This window comes from Calliopsis andreniformis, chromosome 5, assembly GCF_051401765.1.
Source record: "Calliopsis andreniformis isolate RMS-2024a chromosome 5, iyCalAndr_principal, whole genome shotgun sequence".
Lineage (NCBI taxonomy): Eukaryota > Metazoa > Arthropoda > Insecta > Hymenoptera > Andrenidae > Calliopsis > Calliopsis andreniformis.
In genome coordinates this window covers 4,773,533-4,799,589 of record NC_135066.1, presented here as the reverse complement: position 1 = coordinate 4,799,589, position 26,057 = coordinate 4,773,533, and the positions used below count along the sequence as shown (strand labels likewise).

Here is a 26,057-nt window from a genome sequence, read left to right as displayed (position 1 = left end):
TCACCCTGTCAGCTTGCGCGAACGCTAATGCAAGAAGAAATAGGCGTTTCCGTGATAACGATTAGTAAAGTTTCTCTATGTACCGACATCAATTCCATCAATGGCAATAATAAACAACGATTCACGCTTCTTTTTGTCCTCCTCGTGCGTCTTGGAACAGTATAGACGCGCGTTCCTCCGCAGAGGATAAAACTTAACGACTAGGCGAGCGAAAGAACACATTCATCTAGAGGATTTGGAAAGAACGACTAACTCTCACTCACGCACACTTTCTCTCGATATATTACAGAACTCGCCGAGAAGAACACTGTTCATTTTTTGTTTCTACAATCATAATTACACCGAGTTATCTATTAAGTACCCAGATCTTTCCTCGAGGCTTTTTCTTTTTCATTATCCCCTCTTTAAACACACAGATGCCTTGATCGCGTTACAGAAAGGTAGAGACATTTACAGAGCGAAGCGAAATACAAATACGTTCGTTGATAGAACCAGTGATTTGGTTCGCGAACGGATCTCCGTCTAGCGCGAAAACGTGAAAACAGTATTCTTTTCTTTCTTTTCTAAAACGGTCCTCGCGCTCGGTGCGATCACATAGGAAAGGGAATTGTTACTTTATACATTGTACAAGATGCTTAATGAGATAAAAGATCCAGAATACTGCATACTGACGAAACTAATGAGTATCTCTTCGCGTTCCTTTCTTTCTTCGCGCTCTTGTCTCTCTCTCTATTTTGTTTTCCATTTCTTTTTTGTTTTGATTTTCGATATGTCTCTGTGCTCTCGTTTCTCGCCACCCTCGCCCTATGCACACGCGAAAATTCTTGTTCCCATTGACTCTTCTGCATCCTCGTGTCTATCACCCTCTTCAGTGTACGTTATTCTGGCTGCTCGCATATACACAATTATTTATAATTTCTTCTTTTCTTACATCGACTAGACGAATTGTACAGTGTATCATAGTAAAAGTGGGGAATAAACTTTTTTCTTCATTTTCTTTTTCTTATGTATATAATATATATATATACTAGCAATCTGTATAAAATATCATCCGTATTTCAAGTGTATCTTATGTACAGAATCGCACGAACGCTCGTGCGAGTTATGTATAGAAGTATTATATTCACGTGTATCGATAAATTCAACCTCGTACAACACGCAGCTTTTTACAACTTCGCGCAGATGTACGGTAGCTCCGTTCAATGTAAAAAGGGCACTTGATCGAACAGAGAAACGCAAACGCGACGATGGCAATCGCGCGTCAGGGAGAAAAATGAATTCGCCGCGAAATAAAAGCGGGCCTCTCGTTCATCGATCCTTGATTCGTATCGGTTTCGTACACGCGAGAGTTTATACACCTGGAACAGGCGAACGTTGCCTGAAAAATATACCGAGTATCCCGTGTGATCGTGGTACAACAAATAGAACGCTTCCTTATTGAAACCGCATTAAAAAAAGAAAGAGAAAACAAAAATTAAGTCAAGAGAAAATTAATCTGGAACTCATATTTAGTGATTTAGTATTTAATATCCCTTGTTGCAAATTTTCGAGCAATATTTTGCACTCTAGAATTTTAAATCACTCTAATAATAATCGTTCGAAATTTTAGATAATATTTTAAAAATTGATGCCTAGTTAAACATTATTCGCAATAAAGATCCTTGTACCACGATGGACACGAGTATTCTATAACAGTCACTTCAACATATCAACGGAACAGCAACAAACACAAACGTTTAACAAGAATTTCTTCCCAATCTCACGGTTCACTCTCACACTTGCACGACTGAATGAAACGATTCGTTCATGGGACATAATGTCTCGATACGAAAACCAGCATTGATAGGTACGTCGACCAAAACAGAATGCGTCGCGAATTTTATACATGACTGGTCTGGAAACGACGAAAATGTCACACGGAGCTCTCCCTCTTCGCCATCACGATTGGGGTGCTCATCTTTCCATCTTTCTGCGACTGGATGCAACATTGACCGGGGATCTTCGCCTCAACGTCCTTGGTCAAGAGACTACTACTTGGACAGGTCCTGCTGACCACCCCCAAGCTAGTGTACAGCATAGGAGGACTCATCGTCATCGACATCGACTGGACGCTTTGGCTAGGCCAGTGTTGCCTTGGTAGAGTGCACACACCAGTTTCGTAGACGTCGCCCACTATTGGCTGAAACTGAGATTGAAATATGAGAAGTGGAAGAGTGAAGTGTACTTCGAAGTATTGGGAAAAGGTGATTTTGTAGAAGATGAAGAATATGAGCATGTATGCTGGAGAGAGATTGTGTATTGGTATATTGTGAAATGATTAAACTTTGGTAGACGATTTTCTCATTTTTTTTTGTTGATCATTTAATAATTGACATTATTGCAGTCTATGTAAGCTACTACATATTATTATCATCTTTATTTTTGTATCGTCTCTTTTTGTCTACTGCTATGAATACGCTATTACGATTAGATTGCTGTATGCAGGTTGGCTTCTGGGATAAAGTTGGTGGCGTGTTAAAATGGTTTACAGAGAAGCGAATTTAGTTTGAAAGGGAACAGTTTGGAGCGTAACATCGAACGCGTAATGGTGGATAATCAAGGGGCGCATTAGCGGAAATTGAAGCTTACACTTTTATGTTTCGTCGCGAGATTCGTGAACTCGTGGAGCGGCATGCCGTTGCGAATGGTGCAATAACCGACGTAACTGCCGTGACCGCTGACGGAAGTGGCCGTCGAGTGTTCCAACAAACTTCTCGACGGCGATGTCTCGATCGTCGAGACCAGTCGCCTCTTCCTCAAATACTCTGACGGTTCGTCGCCTACTCAAAGTTATATAGAGATCAATGCGTGGAAAATTAAGCTTCATACAAGGTGATTCAGAACTGCTGATTAATAGAATAGGGACTGGCAGGAATAGATATTTCGTATCTACGAATATTAGAATATTTCAGATTGTGCTTCGTTCTTTCAACGAAGAAAGAATAGTTGTCTTTTGAAATTATCCATACACCTGCAATTCTGTATCACCCTATACCAAAAAGAGCAAATCATGTGTATTTGAAAATGCTCAGAGAACGATAATCGAATAAGTATTCTAAGGAGACGAACCAGTGATTTGCTGAGGTATGATATCAGGATTCTTCTCATCCGTTTCACTAATATCACCACTACTCTCGAGCTTTCTGAATGGGCTGCTGGGGTGTTTTTCATCCGAGAGCAGACTGTTCCCTTCGCGGAACCTGAGCTCTCTTTGGATAGGGATCGTCTTGGTTTGTTTAGCGTGATCCTCCATTTGGGACTTGCTCTGCTCGTCCACCTGCGTGTGTTGAATTCTAAGCACAACCATCACGATCACCGCCACGATGATGAGTGCGGTCACCACGCCGATCATCACGCTTAGCATTGGCATCAGCCTAATATTCTGTCTTGGCCTCTCTGGAAAAAAATAATGAATTTATTTTAATCTAAAATTTATTTTTTGTAGCAGCTCTATACTTTTAATTTGCAATATTGAACAGTGATATTAAAAAAAACTGTTCATTCAACTTAGTAGTATGTACATATGTAAAAGAACAATAGCAAAATAGGAAAGTAAAAATACTTGTCAGATATTTCTCTACAAGTGTCCCGTATTGTTTTCTGAAGAATATTTTATTGCCTTATAAACTACTCTCAGCCTCAAGAAAAAGATTGAAAGCTAAAATTCTTCGCAATATTGCATTTTCCTCTACGTTTCAACCCTCTTCCACCCTCGAACACTCAGCTCCTATACATATCCACCAGTTACGCCAAACAGCAAGCTTCTCGAATTTGGTAGCATCAAAGGGGGCCGAGGGTGGATTACGATTAATTGTAACAAATGTAGAAGTACTTTCGCGATCGTTGGAGAAGGGATCGTCGGAAGTTAATCACTTTACCGGTACAATGGAACAATTTCGTTCCAACAGGGAACGATGAATTGTTACGCAGACAAAGATCTCGTCACAATCGCGATTCAGAATATCCATCCAGCTCGCCTTCCTCTGCTCCCTTCTTCCTTTAGTTAATGAAATTGGTATAAAGCCCGTTTCGCGGCTCGAGTCATTCATTTGTACGTTACTTGCTGCTAGAGCGTAAAGATAGAGACTAGAAAGAGAGATTTGCACTCACCTGACTCGGATGTTAATTGTTTTTCAGGCAGCCTGAGGGTACCAGCCTGCACCATCATCGCCTCGCTGCGCCCTTTATCGTTGTAGGCATAGATGCAGGCTTGATAAAGGACGCCTGGCTCGAGATGAGTGACGCTAAAACGAGGCACTGGGGACGTCAGGTTCGCACGCAATTCCTGGCTGTTGCTCTCCCTGACCTCCAGCAGGAACGACTGCGGTAGACCGCCGTTGAACCCTTCGGCGCATCGCACCGAGAACGAGCTCGTCGATGTGTTCGAAGTAGTGCAGTTGTGTACCATGTCTGGCCGACCTGCAGCGCCGGTGAATAATGTTAGCCATTTTAATTGTACCTACGGCGAACGTGGAACGAGTACGTTCCTGTTCTCTTGTGTAATTTTAATGTTAGAGCGTTTGGAGAATCGTGAGAGAGGCACCATTCCTGCTGCTGTATTTCTGGTACTGATCTGTATGCATGGTGTCCAACAAGAGGTATCGGTAATGTTAAGAAGTGATTGTACACGACAAAGTAAGACGAAAGAAATGTCGAAATTGCGTTTGAAGCTTCGTTTTCAATTTTATTAGTTGTGTAGAAAACGTCTAAAATACACATTAAATGTGTCTGACTCGTGGGCACTTTCTACTGATATCGCTGCGCCTGAGTTAGCTAATACTCAACGGCAGTAGAATGAGTCCCAAGTCAGACATAATTCCTGCGCATTTTAGGTATATTTTTCACAATTAATGCCTCAGATTCATATTAATTAATACCTTAACATTTCTGATATCTCTTATCGAACACATATATTTTTTTTGCACATGGAGTAATTTGACACAGACAAAAATGTTAAGCGAGAATTTCGAACTTCAACATTTTCATGTATCAAAAAATACACTTAGGATATTTAATCGAGATATCTCGAAATATAAAAGCAGAAATTTTTAACGCGGATGCATGACTCTATGAGCTCGTATTCAGCTATCATTCAGATAGTACTCCGTCGTCATAGAATACTAATTAAATGACAAAAGTACATCAAAAGAAGAGGAGAGATGCATTTTAGCGTTCGAAAAACGACCGCGATGAATACTTGCTGTAATCACGCGGTGCTGACTTCTCATTTCATCATTCTTCAGCTGCGATTTACTGAAATGCCTCGCGAGCGTAGCTCCTCTGGAAGCTCTTTCCCCTTTCGCGGAAAATAGAGAATTTTCCCTTTGAATATCGAAGTAGATGACTGCTTTGATAATCTACACTTGTGTAAATATGCAGACTGTACGAGATCCTTTGTGAGTCTTGGGGAACGAGAGGAGAATATACCAGAAAATAGCGAGTTAATTGCGCAGGTGATCGCGAAGTTATCGAGCAGTTCACGCGTAATGAAAATTCCGAGCTTTCAAGCGTGGGCTCTCGCGTGGTTTTTCGAACGGCCGAGCTTTCTGTGGCCGTAGCAATTGGATCGCCTCGATAGATCAATAGCATGGCTTGTTACGAAAAAAAAGGCTATCGTCGCGTGCGCACACATGCGTAGGCTCTGTAACGAGCTTCCGTTTTAATTCTCGAATTCTTCGATTCCGTTCTACGGGATTGTCACTTTTTGAAAAGTCAGTGTAAAGCGAACAACTCTGAATTAATGTATCACTGCTATTTTTCGAAATGAACAAGAATGTGTCGTACAGTTTTCAGTATATCCTTTAGCACGAATGTTCCAAAAAATTTGAATTCATTAAAATATACGATCAGTTCGGTAAACTTCTAATCAGATGATTCGAAAGTGTCTTATTCTGTCTGCAAACCACATCGCTAATTGGGGAACACTTTGCAAGAGTAGTTTATTCTGTGAGTAGATAATACAATGATTAAACAGACGTGGCGCAGTGGAATCGGTCAGTGACAGAAGTGAAATAAGACAGTGTTTGGTTAGCTAAATAGAATAAGTCAGTGCGCCAAGTGAAATGAAGTAGGGCATGTCAGCCAAGTGGAATAAAATGATAATGAACAAGTTCATTAAACAGAATAAGATTAAAATTTGTCGAGTTGAATATATATTCAAGCAAGTAAGATAAGGCACAAACAGAGCACGAAAAGTCCATGAAATGCAACAAAATCGCCATGGTCAGACTAATACTACATTGCACAGCGAGTTGAATCTAGCAAAGTGTTTGATAGGAAACCGAGTCGAATAATCTCCTATACTCAGCCAGCTAGAATAGGACACGCGTAACTTGAGCAAGTAGAATAGACCAGTGCAATATCAGCCAAATAGAACAGGACGCCTTAATCCAGGAGCATTCGAGCGACATAAAAATCGATTTCTCTTCTCGATCCTTTATGTTTCTCAATACCTTCCCAATATTTTCTTCGTGAACTTCTCGTATCATACGCCTCTATATTAAACCAACAATTCCAAGTAAGCGATCCATGATCGACTTCAGTACCGCTAAGAAATTGCGAGCAAAAAATCCATCTCCCTTCGGTCTCGATCACGAAATTTCCGATCGGTACAACGAAATATTTCACGCGTAGTATTATCGCAGACGAGGTTTCATGGTCGATGGGAATTTCCATGATCGAATTACCAGCATAAAGATTCCTCACCGGCCGGTATGATGTGATAGACGCAGGGCACTTGTTGATGTCCAATTTGATTGGTTGCCCAGCAGAGCAATGTGCCGTAATCCAATTCGTTCATGGGCGTGTACGAGACGATCGAGGATGTGCCTGCCCTGGCTATGTGACCAGCGGCTACGTCGATACTCTCCGCGGAATTGTTGAAGGTCCAACGAAATTGCACCTCCTGCGGGTTCGCGTCGACTTGGCAGGATATGTTCGCCTTTTCTTGTTTCGCCACACCGTGGACCTTTGTCTGATTCGGTTTACAGGTCGGCGCGACTGGAATCATCATTCAAAGCCGAATTCAGTTCAGCTGATCTTAAAACTGTGAACTACTTTCAAGTGAAACGAAAATGATTCTTAATTCTTGATTTTATTCACAAAGTTACTAACTGTTTTTTACGAGTATTTGGATCTATTTTTAAGAAATTTTCAATTCTAGGACATAGTACTTTTTCATAAGATATTCTTAAAAAATAAAGTATATTAGTCATATTAACGATTTATTTTTTAAGAATATTCTGTGTATTCTATCTCCTTATTTCTTTTCAATTATGCACACGCATATTTTTGCAAGAATTTATGACTTTGACAATTGCTACTTCTGCTGTTAAATATTTCATTTTCCCGGCCATTTTCCATAGAAGAAGAGTATGCTTAGTGTTCAAGTGAAAATTTGGAGGAGTTCGTGCGCAAGAGCAATGCTTCTCGAGGAGCTTCCTGGTAGAGAGGTATAAAGGCAGTTAAGCGGAAGTGTCTGATCGTTTATTCAAGGCGGCGACACTTACACATCACATTCAAGTAGAACGGAGAGCTCTCCCCGTCTCCCTCGGTGTTGTATCCGACGCAGGTGTAATTGCCTGCGCTCTTCCGGTCGACGCCTTGCAGCACCAAGCTCTGATTGCTGATTATGATACCCTGCGTGATATTGTGGTGCAGTGTCTTGCCCTGGAACAAAGAGCGATCGCCGTGTTCCGAAGCGAAATTAACGCGATTCATATCCACTAGTTTCATCGAGGAACCAGGTGTCCTCTTTCTCTTGAATATCAACTGCAGAAGTAACTTCTCTTAGAATTGCAGTAGAATTTTATTTACCCTTGGTGCATGCAGTGAAAAGCGCCGGTGGATCCTAAACCCCACGGGAAATACGCACCCAGACGTGTGTACGCTTGTACGTGTACATCTCTCCCGTCTGTTCCCTTCGAAGGTACAGCAAGATAAAGAGACCTCGCCCAACGCGATCAAACTTATTACAAAACTTTGAATACCTTGCTCGCCCCAACTTTGCTTCCCTTTTTATACTAATAGACGAGCAGTTCCGCACGCCCTCCGACTCTTTTTAGTCACGCTCAAAAACAACACGCAGTAACCGTGCAACTTTCCTTCGAAGTGCATCTTGGAAACGGGTCATTTTGGAAACTTTTTGATCTTCGGGAAACAAGTCTTTTCGAACCGCTCGCGGAAGATGAGAAGACATGCTGCATCGCGAAATCCCTTTGCTCGATGTGTATTGGACCGTGTTGCCGAAAGGGCTGTTGCTAGGTAATGATGATGGAAGTGTTGAATATGCAAACGCAGGGCTTGAAATGTGAATGGAAGTTCGAAATGTGTTGGCTGAATTATAAGGGGGTGGAAGAGACTAAGCAAGAAGGGATTAGAGAGTTGGTGACTTGGGGGGTGTATTAATAACTTTTCAAAGATAACAAACTGAGTATGAAAGTTAGTTCAGGAAAAAGTACTAATACCCTATTGCTGCATCGACGTGACCTCTGATAATTCTTCAAATATCAATTAATAAAAATTAGATGCATCGATTGAGACAGACTGCTAGTGCAGCAATTTGCAGATTTGCAATTCTACCATAATTTTTTGAATATTTTAGAGTATGAATGCTGTACATTTTCCAATTGAAATTTTTAGAAGGGTTCTATTTTTTAATACTCACGCGAAACCCCTACAATCCTTCTCCTTTGGTATTCTTAAGATTAATCATAGTCTCTAATTGATAGAAGCTCGCCTTTCGAATTTGTACCAAATAACCCTAGTTTATGTCTATCTAGGCCTACCTAATAATTCGACATAGTTTGTTATAAAATCAGTATTCATTTACCAAATGTCGCCACTCGACTTTGTAGACAGGTGGCTCAGCGTGGATTAAACAGTCGAAGTAGACATCCGTGCCCTCGCGTATCGCGTTGGGATTCAGCGACGTGCCCAGCTGTATCCGCGTTTCCGGTGTGTCTGTAAATTGAAAACGTCAGTAAGTCGGCGCCTGGCGAATAATCGTGACAGATCGAGCAGCCATCTGTCTTGGGAAGGGGAAGAGGATCTCGAGTGTGTCTTTAATACGCTTACACTGTATCTTGAGGATCCAGCCGTCTTCTATCGGCTCGGTTCCCATGATTGGATTTTCAGCCCTGCACGACAAGTGTCTGCCAGCATCTGCCTTGGTCGCCATGAAAGACAAGATACTGGTGGTCGTGTTCCCATCGCTGGAAGTCTGTAACAACATTATGACGACTTCGCCTCTTCCTTCCTTTTTTCTTCTGCGCGTCTGGTTTTTCCGATATCGTAGTTTCTTCGATCTCTCTCAGTCGGCGGGGGGCGTGGGAAATAAAGGGAGAACGGTGTCGTATTGGTGGACGATCGAGCATGATAAATTTTGGATTAGACGAGAGGATAAATGGAGGTGCGAATTGTTATACTCTTTTTCTGGAATTTATGAGATTTAAATGTTAAATAGTAGAGGAATTTTAAGCGATATTTACTTCTGTACATTGAGGTCTGAATACGTACTATATTTATGCTCATTGACAGGGAGAGAAGGTAGTTCTGAAATAGGGGAATGCATAGAGGTAGGATGGAGAATGGAAGACTAAAGAAATGGAGCAGTACTTGATCAGCCAAGATTAGTGAAACCGATACTCCACGCTAAAAGTAGAATAGACCAACGTGTAAAGATACAAGTAGTGTAGAATCGTGTTCAAATGGTGAAGTTCCGTATCTAGTTAGCGAAAGGGGTTGAATGATGCTACATCAGCCAAGTATATTGAGCTAGTATAGGGGTAGATAAAACAGTATCAGAAAATCTTCAGTTACGTGAATAGAACCTGAATGAGGCAGACTTACGCTAGTAGATAAAGACCGTATTTATACAGACAAACGGTGTAGAACAGTATCTCAACAGATAAGAGAAATACGATTATTCTTAATTAAAACAGAAAAGTAATTAGGCAGTAGAATAAGTAAAGTAAGTCAAGCATATGAATAAGTAGTACACATAGATAATTAGTCAGGTCAGACGAACAAGTGAAACAGATCAATATAAATGAATTCCTAATAAATCTCACAAATATTACATTGATGCGAACATTCTTCTTCATAACACACAGATTGAAATGACAGTGCTTCAAATATGTTTTCGCACAGACAGATATTCAGCTTAGAGGTCCCTTGACACAATTCACTCATACCTCCAATTATCCTCAAAAAATTCTATTTTATTTCATCCCCTCGCTACCTTTATTTCACGGTAATACATTTTTATTCGCCGACCCGATTTATTTTCCTATGTCCCTGTGCACTAACGACCCCAAGCTCGGGGATTCACGAATTAGAATGCTATTTTGGTAAATATAAATAGGCAACATGCAGTTCAACTCGCTAAAAACGTAGCTTTTTAGAACACTCGTGGTTTCTCGTAGTTTTAACGAGCATCTCGGAAGCTTTTGCTCGCGAATTTTTCCCGTGCTAATGCACTTCTATTGTAGTCAATCCCACGTATCTATTATGTCGTTCCCCTTTCACCACTTGCCAGCCTCGGAAACGGGGAAACAAAGGGGAGGGAGAAGGAATCGAAGGATGACTTTGACGAATGCCGGCTCACGTCGTGATCCTTTCACTGATTCGATTATTAGCGCGCCTCTGTACCGAGCAACGGCTCGTCGAGTACGAAGAGCGCCCGGTGATTTATCGTCAAGGAAAACTACGAAACTTTCTCGCCGTTTTTCTGCGCGATCGTTCCCAACGATAATACGGCAATATGTTATCATTAAGCATGGATGTATCGAAGGGCGCGTTGCTTCGGGGATCCTCAGCGAAATTGCCAAGTTTTTCTTTCGGTTCGTTCCATCAAGACGGGGGGAACATTCTACCACTTTTTTTTCGCGTTATCTTGAAGGTCTGAATTACGGGAATTTCTACTAAGGCTATCAAGCTTGTCTGCCTCGGTAAACGAAACGTTAATATCAGCGGTGTTTCGATTAACCCTTGGTCGTTCATAAATTATAAACTTTAATTTCCATTGTCAATTTTCTTTCGTTCTGCCGTGTTACTTAATCGAGATATAAATATAAGATATAAGATTGAGAGGGATTGGGTGGAAAAGGCGGCCACGGAGGAAACAGAGAAAATATTGTTCCCGTAGTTGATACTCCTCATTCCATAAGACTTTGCTCTGCCGCTTATATAAGAAAGTTAAACAAAAGAGGATGAACCGTAGGAAGAAATACGGCGGACGAACTATAATCTATAGGGGGAACCAGTCGAGGAAACGAGATCGTTCTTCTTCCTCTTCTTTCCCTGTCCTTCTTCTCCCTTCAATCTTACAGTTTGGAAACTTTCGTCCACCCCCTCTAGTTTCCGCGCTAACACGCTTACATGGTGCATCAACCTATCTCCTTGGGTTGACATACTTTCCTGCTGGGAAATACCGCGAATTTTCTTAGGAATTTTCCTGTTTCTTAATCGGTCGCTGCTGAACAGTCATACTGTTCGGGTGAAGTATTAAAGAGCTATAGAAATTTCAATTAACGCAATAGGAGTTTATGAAAACTTAAAAGTTCCTTTAAACTTTTCCATCTTCTTTTAGAGGGTTTATAAAAAATTTAATTATCGGTAAACTGGGCAAGTGATCGGGGACGTTCTTAACATATCCAATATCATAAGTTTAAGCTTTCATATTTTGGAGACCATTTATGAAGTAATAAGTCCCTAGTTTTCATAGCTAACATAAATTTTCTACGAATATAAAGAATTCTACGATCATCTGTGAAACTATTAATTTCGAGTCAAGAGCACAACTTTAATTCAAAACTACCCTCATACCTAAACTTGTGGCATCGTTTGTAGGCATGGTTACAACACAACGCTCGAACAGCTACCCGAATAATTTCTAAACTATGTCACAACTTAGCTACAGGGTGTGCAAACGCATGCTCTACTATCGTCCCAAGCAACAATATATAAACATTAAAAGATTATCGCATGTACTTTCTCCCTAGTGCAATGGAAACCCCAATTGGCAAGTTCTATAACAACCCCAACACTTTCGAACTCCTCTGGTTACCAATTGGTTTCTCGCTTCCAATTCTGAAAATTAACCTTTATATCTCCGAATTCCTTCAACTGAGGGGCTGTTTTTCTCTCAAAGAGCATTGGTTCTACCCCAGTTACTGTACCACAGAGGATACGCACAAATTTGCGTTAATTAGCGAGGGTAACGAGGGGGTGATATCGCTGGTTGAGTAGGAACAGCGCGTTATTCACGTCACCAGTTTGCTTCGATTTAAATTATTCTCCATCTAATGGCGCTTTCAGCGTGGCTTAGGCTCGTGGCCCGCGATAACGATATCCCGGCACGCTATCGCTGGAGAGGCGCACGACACATACTGCTTGCGCCCGCATGACACGCACGAGGATCGCCTATTTTACGACTCCTTTAAGGGATTGAGCCGAGCTAGGATTACAAATTACGCCGAGTGCACCAATTATTGTATATCGAGTGTCGTCGGCACCCCATTTACCCCCGTTGCCTTGTCCTACGCGAGTGGTACCCTAGCAATGCAGGGTCTCCTTGATATATTTTGGATATGGAGATGAGCAATTGGGAAATGGAGATGAGTCTGTTTCGTGATTTGGAAGACGATGCTGTTGTATTGTGCAAATTAATATGAACACAGATTATGTTATTGAAGACATATGTGTAAAATATATTACTGATAAAATCAATATTCTACATTCTATATTAACCTTTTAGCAAAAAACGTGTTCCTGTTTTGGCATCAGTAAATCTTCGAATTTGTCTCGTTGTAAATAGTCGTATTCACATTAATTTATACAATACTTAATATCGAGGAAACATTGTACCCATTCAGATGTTTTCTCGGCCTATATATACAATCACGCTTCGTTCAATAACTCCCCGCCTCGCCCTCGTTTCCCTTGGCAAATACACACCTCGGCTGCAGGATATTTCACTGATTTAGAGCCAGAGATGGACCGAGAGAGTGGGATCGATTTACGATCGACCAGGGAATAGCCAGCATTCGTTGCACCATCTCACTCGCATGGTTTTGTACTTACGCTCTCCTTCGAGCCCACCAGCTGCTGACCGTTCCTCCACCAGGTAACCGTGGCCGGTGGCCTGGAACCGGAAGTCGTGCACACCAGATCGTACTTCTTGCCCGCGGATAGTGGCTGGTTCGCGCCGATTATCTTGATGTCCAGCGGACTGACTGCAAGTACGTTCATTTTTATTATAACTGTGTCTCGTTCGAAGAAAAATTGAATAAGTGGGATGTGTAATTAGGGAGTCCTGTGGTGATCCATAGGGTAGAAAAATGATTGAGAAGTTTCGTTCTGAATGATAAGACCAGGCGGTTGATAAACGACTGCGTAGGACGTGGTAAGGATATTGTGGTATCTGCGGCGCTTGGGCAGACAGGTAGATTAGGTCCGTATATGGATGGGAAAGTAGTTTAGGACAGCGGTCGGTGAGACAAAAGGAATGGGGATTACTTATCAGTCGAGAGGGATGGGTCGAGTGAGGAGAATGTGATAGTGACTAATTAGACGATAAAGAGGGCGTGTGGTATGGTAAGCAAACGGATTAGGCGAATAGGCAGTGAGTAGGCATGAGTGGTGTCGGGTATTATTCGATTTGGTGGGAAGCGTGATGTCGGGCAACAGTTTAATGTCAGATAAATAGTGACAAGTAGTGCTGAAATGGAAGAGGGTGAAGAGAGTGGAAGCAGTAGAACGGGTCAACGTGAGCTGGGGTAAACAGGAAAGGGTAGTACACTGGTGGAAGTAGAACAAGATTGTAAATGGGCAGACATCGAGAATACGGAAGCTTATGGCGACTCACATGTTTGTTCAAATGTTTTCTGTGACGTATTGTGACGTTTCATCTTTTTCATAGCTTTAATGCAGCAAAGGAAATATTTTTATAATTGGAAGACGGGAATTTAATAATCCTTCATGACAAATTTTGCGAGTCACTGTAGGTAAACAAATAGAACGATGAAGATTGAAAGTGCTTTAGTAGATAAGTGGATTAGGCCAGGATGTATGTGCATAGTCAGACGATTAATTTAGATGCTGTCAAGTGGAATAAGACTATACTTGATCAGCCTATGAAGCTACGTCAACTAAAATAAACTCTATTATCACAAAATTTAGTTAATAACCTCCTGAGTAACTTTCCTTGCTAAGGTACGAGCTTCAAATCTCACTGCTTTATTTTTCTGAAACTACTGTTATATTCATACAAGCTTTTACCCCTCTTTTATACTGTTGTTATTTTTCCCATGAAGTGGGTAATTATACCATCGATTTTCCAACCCTCTCACTGCCTCTAATTATTTTTTCTCCCCTCAGAACTACATCGTGTCCCACATACCTCGCGGGACGCAGCCACAACAGAATGATGTAATGGCTCAATTTAAATTTAATCAATTCCCCTTCTCGGTTCTTTTCACGTCACAAAAAACTTTTCCCAATGATGACACAGTGCAAACAGCAAAACGAATTTACAACTCTTTATCGCTTTCTCAGACAAATAAATTCTAGCATCCAAAGACAGCTACTACTGATTTGCTTGCTTCACAGAGCGCTCATGGTAACGAAGCCAATACTGTACTAACACATCCCCTCGTGAAAAGTTCTTTCGCCTCCTGGCCCGCTGTAATTGCGTCGCGTTGCAAAAGGAAATTCCACACACACACACACACACACACACATACAGATGATGTGATGAAAAATCCTTTCGAGTCACAGGCCAGCTTGAAACGATTTAATTCCGCACGGCACGCATTTACATACTCGGCTGGAACAAAGGGCGGTGGCAAACACTGTTCGAAACAAATGGGAGGAATTCGTAATTAGCCCTAGTCCCATTGCGTTCAAATATACGTACGTCAGCCAATAAGTTAGTTACAACCAGTTTTAAAAAACTTATGAATGAATAGAAGAAATATTTGTTTATTGCTAACGTAAATCTACATACAATCACTATTTCTCAACCATCTCGGCTTTATATCGAAAGACTCTCGACACGAGATAGAAATAATTACAATTCAATACCTTGGACCAACCCTTAGACTAGCCCTTGGATTCTCCTTTGGACTAGCCTAGGAACCATCTAATGGCAACTACATATCTCTTCAAAAACAGTAGTTTGAGGAAGATAATACACTTATTGTCTGACCTATGTAATGGAAGTGTAATCTTGCGCAGCGAAAATTGAGGGGTCACCCAGTCCCTTTCTCTCTATCTTCCACGTTCTTCCTTCTATCGTCGTTGAGCTCTTCAGGGGTGTGTATTTACCAGCGCGATAAATTGACATTGATAAATTCTCTTTGTTATAAAGTGATACATCATCGACGCCACGTCGCAGGCTCCTGTACGATGAATCGAGTTATTCAGAAAATTGTTCGCCTCTTTCCCCACCCTCTCCAAGTCATCCCCTGCCCGTAGCTCGTCTTTCCTGTATACGTCGAGCGCAGTGCGATTGCGAAATTCTCCATTTAGCGTAGCGGTAGTGTTCCAACGTATGCGACGGCCTATGAACGGACCCGTCTCGTCACGTTTATTCCAGACAACGTGCACACGCGCGATTTCTGCTCGTAAACTGAAGGCGCTTTGATCCTTTACCAGTAGACGTCTGACTGCTTCGTCATCGAGCACCCCCCAACCGAACGGAATATCCCGAGCACGACGACGCTGTGAAATGTAAAAGCGTATCCAGTGGGGTTCCTTTTGCTACAGAAACTTATCGGTCACGCGAAAAATTTCGCGATGTAGATGGAGGAGAGGCACTTCCGTATCTCTTGCAAAGTGGATTTTCGTTCGAGTAGTCGCGGTGAATTAGTAGAAAAAGAAATGTCTCTGAAGAGAATGGGTTACCAGCTATTGGTTATTAGTAATATCTATTATTTCTGATTGTTGTTTGAATCTATAAAGTTTCATTCAAATTGGAGTCTTAGTAGATCTTAAATACATGTTTAGATTAGGTATCTGTGGGAGTAGAATGGGTCAATGTGTGGTCAGACAAGTAGAATAGTTGAAGATGTGCGCACATAGGTGATAAAGATCAGTATTGTGGTTATGCGAGTTCAGGACTTGGTTCATAACCGCAGGAGTAGGGCAAACCGCCACGTGGTCCGGCAAGTAGAACAAGTCAACGTGTTCCGAAGCAACAGAATAGAGCAGTGATCAGGGAAGTGGGACATGCGAGTAGGCTACACTTTTGTACGTAGTCAAAGAAGTAGGACGAGACTGTATCTGATCAGACAAGTAGAACAGGACATTATTTTCCCAGGGAATTAGAACAAGCGTAGAGTACAGTCTTATCTGCCTAGGGAAGTAGAATGGGACGGTTCGTATCTAGACAAGAGAAACGAAACAATGTGTGCTGAGACACATATTCCAAACAGTTCTTTCAACAATATGATTCTATATATGGCCATTCAGAATTATTCTACTGTATTTCCGAGCACCTGTCTAATATTAGTAATAATTATAAAACACCAGTGCATCCAAAAATTCAATTATAAAAAGGTATCTTCTACCATCTCCCAAAGATCCAACGTTTTTCCAGTCCGTCGACAGCCTATTTACTTCATGTATTTTCGTCACAACACACAACGAGGCAACCGAGTCCACCTCCAGGTTGGAAATTTCTCGCCTCAGTTCCAGGATCGGGTCAAGAAAGCCAGAAATCGTGACGAGTTTGCTCACGGGAGAAATTAACGCGAGAAGTTAGCATCAGAAGTCTGTTTCGACGATCACAAAGGGGGACGAACGGTTTTCCGCGTTTGCACGACACTCACGACCGCACGGAAACTCGTGCAGCTTTCGGTGGCGTGGCCGACGTCGCCACAAAAGGAAAAGTTGAACGCGAAATGTCGCGGGCCGACTGCGATATACACACGCCGTTGCGTGCAGTGAATTTTCCTGGCTGTACCAGTGCGATACGGCCTTTAATGGTGGCCACAGTGACGCTTTCGCCGAGAACAATGCTGCGCTGTGTCTCGATTTCGCTGGTTCGTCGGCAAACACTTCCACGAGGAGATGGGACGGGAAATCGTGAACGGAATTTTGCTTCGCAATATTTCTCGCTGCTATGGACACTGATTATATTTCGGACTGATTAGAGTTATAAAAGAGAAAATTGTGTTATGTTGATAGGGGGGTAATAATGGAGATTCGTATCAAAAGTTAATTAACTACTTTTCTACCTTGCGAGGGAATAGTTTAAAGAAGGGGTTGGGATTTAAATTTAGAATGAGGTCCTCGAGGTTTCTGATAAATTGAAAAGAGAGTAATTTGGGATAAATTGTTCTTTCTGAATGTGAAGCAAAAGTGAATACATCTAGAAATGAATATTATTCATCAAGATACAGCTGTAATATTAATGTTTCATGTTTCAACATTTACAAATACAGGTTTCGTGTGTCTAATTTTCCCAAAATGCACTCTTTCTACCCTCCCTTTCAGCTTCAAGTTTCATTTCCACCGCAATGATCATCATTAATCGTTCCTTTGCTAATTTTTTAAAATATTTCTACTCAAAGTAAATAGAATGAGATCACTCTTTACGACGGGAATGTGGCGAGGCTGATGCACGTGCACTGCATGCTTCTCGTTAAAGATTGCCCTGCTGTCGGCGCAGTGGGTCCACCACCACGAAATTTAATCGGCTTTTTCCTCGAGCGACACCGCGACGATGACTCGCTGCGGTTTGTCCGAGTTGCCCGGACCTGAAATAAATTTAATACCGCAATTTCGGCCGGCCGTGTACGCTCGTCGCGTTAACGCGACCGGTGAAACGCAGACGCCCTTTGAAATGGGAGATACGGCCGAATATTGCGCGATGAATTTTCCTAACGGCCATCTGTTATGTGAAAGCTCTCTGACGCTTTTTAGAATATTCTCCTCTGGGAAAAGGATAAACACTAAATTCATTCATTTATAATTCAGTTATCCGAATTTATTGAAGCAGCGTTGTATACAGTAGCTGACTGAAATAAGAATTATTACACACGTGACAAATGAAAAATGACATTGTATAAAGCATGAGAAATTAATATAAATTTAAATCGTAAACTAAATTAGTTCATTTCTCTCAGAGAAGCCTCTCAGAATTTCTTCTCAAAACTATTCCTCTACAAAGATATTACTCTTCAAGCACGATTTTTAGATTTTATTCTTAATACCAAATAGGTAGTAGAATTGAGTCTCAAGTAACAATTACCTACAAGAATTTCTGCTCTAAATTTGTCTTATTACATGTTCGATAAAATAATTTCAAAGGAAAATTTCGTAATCTCGTGTCACCGCGAAGGGATGTTTTCCGTTTTCTCAACGCGTAGGATCTCAGCCAACGATAAACAAGCGACAAGCACTTGTCGTAGAACCCTGGATCGGTCGTTAATCGCGATCCAGCGAGCAGGATTTATCACGTACATTATGCAAACATTAGCACAAGACCCGCGAAAAAATGGGCCATGCTGGTAGATCCGTTGGTAAGCGAAACCGGATTTACTTCATCGCAAGGAAATACGCCATTCCACTGTGTCATCGGGGGATCAAGGGATGCCCCACTTTTTGGGAAACTTTTCTTGCAGGGAATCCGATGTTCCTGGAGGAAATGTGCCCGATAATACGTGGGTGTATGCGTGAGTTTGTCGTCCATGATGCAAGCGCCAGAGTGATTGCAATGTGTGAGTAATCCTCGAGATATCAATCTTTAATCCTTCTTCCTTCTTCATTCTTCTCTTCAGAAGTGTCTAATTTTTAATATTTGGAAGGAGTTGTAATTTAGCGTGGGTAGTGTAATTTATGAACATAAAATTCTTTTGTGAGTGTCAGACGTTCAGCCTCTCCAATTTCTCATGGGTCTATTAATATTTTTTCAGTCACCTTCTGAAAAATCTACAATTTTTATAACTATCAGCAATGTTATTAAAATTTGCCTTCAATAGTGATGAAATATTCCTTATAAGTAAATTGAAGGGCCACCGTGCTCCAAGATGAATAACAATGAGAGTGCCCCTGTAATCGACGCCACAGAGAATCAGCGCATTATCCTTTCATCTCCCGGGCCCTCCATCTTCGTGTCAGAGGAGGCCAAGCTACACAAACATTTCCAGCCACGTAATGATTTCTTTCACCGCAAAGGCAATCCCGTGTCCCTGGTTTCTCGCCAAACACGAGCGTGCCGCTTTCGAGGGAAGTGTTCACAAGGGTGAAAAGGTCCGTCGATAGGTGTTCCGTTGGCCCGAGGGCAGCAAGGAGTATTCGCGTCCTGGTTCTCCCGTTCGCGTAAAAATCTCTGTACTGAGAAAGATAGAAAGCAAGGGGTTGTAGCCGCGTCGATCCTAGACTCTCTGTCGCCCGAGGGCAGAGTCTCTTTTCGCGAGGGTGCTTCTGCCCTCGGAATCCACGGGAGTTCGCTGCCCGTTTTCGTCTTGGAGAATTTAGGGCAACCTGTCCCGACGTGTCCATTCAGCATTCTTCGCGTGCGCCGAGTCTCTCGGCAGCTAGAAGGCGTCTCACGTTTTACAGGAGCCCGTGAATCATCGTCGCTCGGGAAATAAAGGAAACATTTCCCACTGTCTCCTCGTGGCTCATAAACAGAAATCGATTCCGTGGCCCGTCAAATGTCAGTTACCGCTGAAACGCCACGTGTAACACTGTATGAACCGTCGTGAATAAAACGTTCGCTATGCGAGATCCACACGTAAAAGAATACTTAATGCAACCGCGGAAACGCGCGCGCCACGGATATATCCTACGCGCGGTTCGATGCGAGGTGTCGGCCAATGGAAAGAGGGCGGGAAGGGAGCGCTTTTAAGAATTGCTACGTCGCGGATCTGAGAGTCGACGTTCCGCCAAGACGGATGCACGGAGAGACTGAGAAAAACGAGAAGCCAGCTTCCGGGGCGGACTCTCCGTTTCTCGAAGTCTTGGGGTGGCCTGCTACTTTTTACATGGAGTAAAATTCTATGATTTAGAAGGGGACACGTACAATAGATGTGGGACAGTAAAGGCGTTTTTAAAGGGTAGTTTTTATTCAATACTTGTCTATTTATTATATTAATTAGTAAATTAGTTTCTTGAGGAACGTAGAGTGGGTGATGCATAGAATTATTCTACTAAATAATTTTTTTAAGAGTGTGACGGTACCACTTCCATGTATACTTGGCTACTAGGGAAACATTTTCATATACTTTAAGTATCTTTTCTTACAAATACAATCTCTGATCTGACCTGACTATCTCCGTATCGAAGTCAGGATCTAAGGTAGCTTTATTGACAAGTTCACTAGCAAGCCCAGAACTTGCTTTACCTCTTTTTTTTTCTCTCTCTCTCTTTTTCATTCTCATCAGTTGTCACAACAGCATAATAGATTGATATGCGTGGTACACACCTAGTAAAATACTTAAAATCGAAGTATGAATGCGAGACAGTATTTGAGAGCCCTTCTGAAATTTCTACCCTCCTAAATATTGAGTACAGCAGTGCTTAGCTATTTGCACGCTATTAGAACTACTTACACATATGTACGGAGACACCGAGTGGTACTAGCTCAAACGAATGGGAACTTGAGGAGAAATCGATACAAAGCTTCTGTACTGCTTCTGTTCAAGCGCACCTCTAAAATTTCTTTTCCCTCGGAAATACACTTCGTTCTCCACTCGTTTCTTCACTCGAGACACCACTCCAAACACAGAGCGCAGCAGTGAACGGTGACAAACCATTCTGCTCCGTGCAGCACGCGTCTGGAATCGAATGCGCTTTTGTGCAAGATCTACGAGGGGATGCAGGGCTGCAGTCTGGCTGCGAGATTTTCGACGAATTGAAAGGAGGACGGAGGGACGCTAATCGGCCGTGAGAACCATTCCTCGAGCAACGATCGTCGCTCGCGAGAGCGTCTTGCCTCTCTCCTCAGCCGGGTAATTGATCGGCGGGATCCAATTTCGCTCGCATAATGAAATTCAGCCGGGAAAACGGGACGATTCACCGGCGTATGATCGCCCTTGTTCCCATTTTGGTACGTCTCTTCGAGGATCCGCGTCTCCCCTGCACCAGCGAGACGTTTTCGTTGATGGAACGTTGAGGAATAACCAGACGCGAGTTTCAGCTCTCGTCGAGGCTTCAGACAGCCTTTAGACGAACAGCTGCTGGAATTTTGTTCCCTAAGTAGCTCCTATTAGAGAATTTGCAAATAAACGTTTAAAGTTGTCTCGAATCTCGTTCGATATGATGCTTTATTCTGTGTCAAGAGGTTCCTAATGTTGGAAAAAATGGGATTTATTATTTACTGATATTGTAGAGATAATTGTTTGTAACTGGTTATAATTTAAGAAGCTTTAAAAGCGTGGAAATTCGTTCTAACCATTACCTTACTATTGTGCATATAGAATATGCACTATTATGCATATTGAGCATATAGGCGTGTTGGTAATAAATATACCTACACTAAAATCACACGTAAGGTCCTCAGGAGTACCATAGAGGTACTCACAGAACTACAGAATACCTAGTGTTGTATTTCTTGGGGATTTTATTTGCAACCAAACATTAAGTCAACTGAAACTTATAATTTTATCATGTTCGATAGAGAAGTATGACAGCTTTCCACTTTTATTTGTAATATCCAGAAACTATTTCTTAATTTTTCGTTACTCATGGCTTTGACATCATAAAATCAAGCCATTAATGCAATGGAATTAGCGCACAGCACTTCTCATGCTCTCTAAGTTCGTTTCTTAGGCCAATGGACCGCGGTAAGCTACTTTTCTGTACAGTGGCTCTTTGAACGCAACACGTAGAACCCAAAACCTAGATCCGCAGCTGCATAATGATATTTACAAAAAAACAGGGCAGATTGATGAGGCGTTAATTGAACAAACACGACAACGCTTCTCAGAAACGACGAAGCAGAGGTACGAGCATCGTTCAGAGAGTCAAAGCGACAGTGCTTCACGCGAGGGCGGGAAAAAGGACGTCAGCCGAGCGTTCCATCGAGTGGCGCACGCGTGGCTCGTTATGCCCTGAAAAGGGAGAACAAAATAAGCCATCGCGCGTCTCTTTACGCGCCGCTTCTATGCGCCCCTCTGACAAAGGCACCCGGTAGAAACGGGCTTTGCCTGCCGTATTCAGGGCAACCTTGGCACTCGCCGAGTTAATAATACGTTTCCGGTGTTCCTCGCGCCAGAGGAGCGCGACGCTGCTCACGCGACCCGCCAAAAGGGATCCTGGCTCTCAATAGTGTCGAGAGCAGCCTTTTTTATTTACTATTCACCGTGGCGATACGCAGCTATTCGCTCACACGAATTTCTCACCCTGATATCTCTCCCTTTCGTGGCGACGCTTTTCGCGCGATTCGTGTTGCAAGAACCGTGTAGCAGCACCGTTTTTAGGGGTTGCGAGTCCAGAGGAGATTTGTGTGTCGGATGATTGCGGGGGAATCGGTTGAGTACTTCAGGGCTTGAGGGTAAGGTTTTTGTGGGACTTAAGTTGCGAGGGACGTAAGATAGCGTGGCGTGTTTCGTTTTGCGGGGATGCTAATGGAGTGCTCGGGGCAAGTGATGTTAGAGAGGGATAATAGTCACATGGGCTTACAAATCAATTTTTAGATTTTTGTATATTTGAAAAGGCTGCTCTTTTCTATTAAATGATATCCATAAGGTCTTTTTAAGGTACCTCGTATCATCGGTGGCAATTTGGGACGCTAATTACACTGTTTGATAAAAGGCTGTATCTCTTAAAAAGGTCAATTACTCAATAATCGAGTATGGAATTTACACTATGTCTGATGGTTTTTCGCTTTACTCCTAGTTACTGATATGAATCGATATAATTGAGAACGACTTGCATATTCCGATTCACGTGGAAATGTTGCACGGCCAGCTCTCTCCTTCTTTTCTTCTCTTGCGATACGCATAATTGCCCGATAATTCAGCGTTATCGGGAATAATTAGCTATTAACCCCCGTCGCGTGTTAGAGCGAAATTTACTCTGTTATTTCGAGGTCGCTGGTTTCGAGCGACCGCAGATACCGTATGAAATATATAAATCGCTGGCTTTGCGTTCGTGCGAAGTACTTCTAAGGGACGCCGATCGCGCAAATCTCGACAATTGGAATATCATTTCAGCTGTGAAACAGAATCCTCTTTCTTCTGAAGTCTTCTTTTCCTCGACTGGTTTTGATGTTTCAGATACTAGCAGAAGCTCGGTTATCTAGATCTCTTTTACTCAGTATTAGTGTTATTCGGTATAATGACAACCCCTATTCATTGGTAAGAGAAATAGATTACATCGAATCATGTTGTTATCACACACCAAAGGAGATGTCGTATAATTTCGAAGAATTCATTCTACTAACAGATGTTAATGATTGCCCCTTACAGCAACTCTAATTTCTCTATCCATATAAAACTTAGAAACTACTGACTATCAAACCATTTCCTGAAGAAACGATCAAGATTTCCTCATCAAACCTTGAGTTGCAAGTTTGTTGAGGAATCAAAAGCGAGCAATCGATGTTTAATTAGCAGTAACGTGGGCAAGATCAAGATGCACCTTGGTGACAAAGTAATAACACCCTCTATCAGGGACGTTATGGTAATTTAATGAGTTGCCGCTCTCGAAACTTTCCTCCAGAGACTCAAGTTTTCGGCCGTCTTCTTATCTGGCCACCCTCGAAAATTTGATATTTTTTTCTCCCTTTGCCAGGGATAAATTTCGGCTTATCTAGACCGTGCAACCGTGCCACCGATCTAACGGGGCCGTTTTCCCTAGGAACCTAGACAAGATTAAAGCCAGTAAAAGTTTTTATGACTGAATGCGATAAACGGGTTCGCGAAGACGCTAAAACGGGCTCGTTCAAACGAATGGTCAGTTTCTCCCAGGCCGAATTTTAGTACCCTTCTTAGCGTTATATCCTATCCCGTGAGATAATTCCAAGATAGATTGTTTTCGGTAATAAAAGGGATGATCGCGCAACGAATTAGAGTTATTAACGGCAGTCCATTGTATGTGGAGGGGCTTTGGTATGCGCGATCCCTCGCATAAAATAGATTTGTAAATCTTTAAACGTTTTAGTATTTTAATATCAAAATATGAAGGTACTCTAATTTTTAAGTATCAACCAGAATTGTGTGTCTAGAGTAAAAAAGAAGAAAAATAAATGAACAACCTTCTCGAACTCAAGAAGGGTGGAAGCTTACATTCTCGTCATCAACCTCTCCGCAAAGAGGTCCCAGAAGAAACGAAGTAGGAAGCTCGTAAAAACTGAGTAAATGTAAGGCAGAGTTGCCACGCGAACAATACATCCCGTCGAGACCAAGGTATCCAGTCGCGTTAAGTCGGCTCGCGACAATGTGAAACACTGGGACGTTCCCGTGCCACTTCTGGGAATTACGAGAGGGTAAATTATTTAAAGTTCAGCCGTGGTAGCTCCCCGCTGCGACAGGAGTGGTACGCTGACCATGTTCAGTGCGTCGAGTAGGGACAGGTGTCACGAGTGGACGTTGTCGCTGAGGGTGCTTGACATCTTTCGAGTCACGGGCTTGAATCGGGGAGCGTGGACTTCCGGGAGAGACGTCCGGGCATTTACGGTCGCGTCGAGATTTACGCGGGCCAGGTCAGATCGAAAAATGTCTGTTTCCGTTTTTACAAGATGCACTTGCCGTCTGCTTTCATGGGATCTACAGACAGTGTAGAACGAAGGTCTTCTGAAGATTAGGGTCTTGAGCTTTGGACGTAAATTCAGTATTTGTTGCTGAAGGGTTTTCTTGGGGTACAATTTTACGAGCTTCTTTAGCTTTTTTCTTTCACTGAAGTGTACTACCTTCAGGTTCTTTTCCTTTTGGAAAATAAAATACAGGAGTTCTGTAGGATGGGTTGAAATATTTGTGAGTATGGTAGGAAACTTCATGACTTTGCTTTGCAGTAGAGAGACTAAGCTGGATGGCTGTATTGTACTAGGTGTCTGACCATATTCGAGGCTATACTACTTAGTTTAGTCAGGTGAATACGTTCCGACATGGGGTAAGTAGTATAATCTAGCTACGGTCAGACGTCCAGTAAGTAGTAAGGCTCGAACATGGTTAAACCTAACCTAGACCTCCGATAAGTAGTATAGCTCCGATTATTTGCAGACAACCAGTATTTTATACATAGTATGTTAGCATTGACTTTCAGCCATTTTATATTCTGTACATATGTACAGCTAATAGATCTCAAGAATGCAGCCAAGTAATTTACGTGGTCGTCATGAATCTAAAAGCATCCATTAGCAGCAGGGGCAATGACAAACGAGAATTCTCATTTATGTGACCACTGGAAGATTGAAGCCAGAGATTAACCTAATTTCTGGTGCAAAACTAAAACCAAAAAGGAAGATGGATCTTCTTTACTAAACAGAAAATTCTTTCGCTAACAGAGCGCCGTGGAATTCTTTCTGACCTGGAAAACGCAGAACTCGTTCAAAGGTAGAACATTGAAGAAAATAGCATCTCAGTAGCCATTTGCAAAGGCCCTGAACTTAGTTTAAGAAATGCACGAGGCGAAACGGGGCTATCAACCGAAACTTCACTGCCCTGTTAAATTGCACGACAATCCTGTGCAACTTTGCGAGAGCAAAGACAAGGCAGAGTCCTGTTCGAGTCATCTGGCGCGTATCGACCGTGTCGTCTGCGCAGCGCTCGACTATCGACATAACTACGAATTCCATCGATCAACTCGACCGACGGTATTATCGCTGAGTGGAGCAATTGTTGCTATTGTCATTGCCGTCGCAGACAAAAGGGAGTCAGCTGGTTGGCTCTCGAGCTCCCCACTCTAGTCCTTGACAAGTTAAGTAATTTAATTGTCCATTCTCCTATTCTCAAACCTTTGAATCTACAAATAAAAGACTATACAATTTTTAAAAATATAGTTGACATATGAGATGGTCAAAATCGAAGTTTCTTTAAGTCGACACTACCATTTCTCAGTTCGAAACG

At 42.2% G+C, this 26,057-nt stretch overlaps 1 protein-coding gene across 1 annotated transcript in view; it reads right to left on the bottom strand.

The window, feature by feature from the left end:
- Positions 1–1,776: 1,776 nt before the first annotated feature.
- Positions 1,777–26,057, bottom strand: part of LOC143179047 (neural cell adhesion molecule 2) — a 194,571-nt gene continuing 170,290 nt past the window's right edge. The window contains exons 6-14 of the mRNA XM_076378039.1: positions 13,123–13,274; positions 9,115–9,259; positions 8,870–9,000; positions 7,548–7,707; positions 6,745–7,038; positions 4,150–4,458; positions 3,109–3,435; positions 2,629–2,819; positions 1,777–2,185 (exon numbers count right to left, since the gene is read on the bottom strand). Coding sequence (XP_076234154.1) covers positions 1,913–2,185; positions 2,629–2,819; positions 3,109–3,435; positions 4,150–4,458; positions 6,745–7,038; positions 7,548–7,707; positions 8,870–9,000; positions 9,115–9,259; positions 13,123–13,274 — 1,982 coding nt within the window. The 3' untranslated portion in view covers positions 1,777–1,912. The remainder of the gene's footprint in view (positions 2,186–2,628; positions 2,820–3,108; positions 3,436–4,149; positions 4,459–6,744; positions 7,039–7,547; positions 7,708–8,869; positions 9,001–9,114; positions 9,260–13,122; positions 13,275–26,057) is intronic.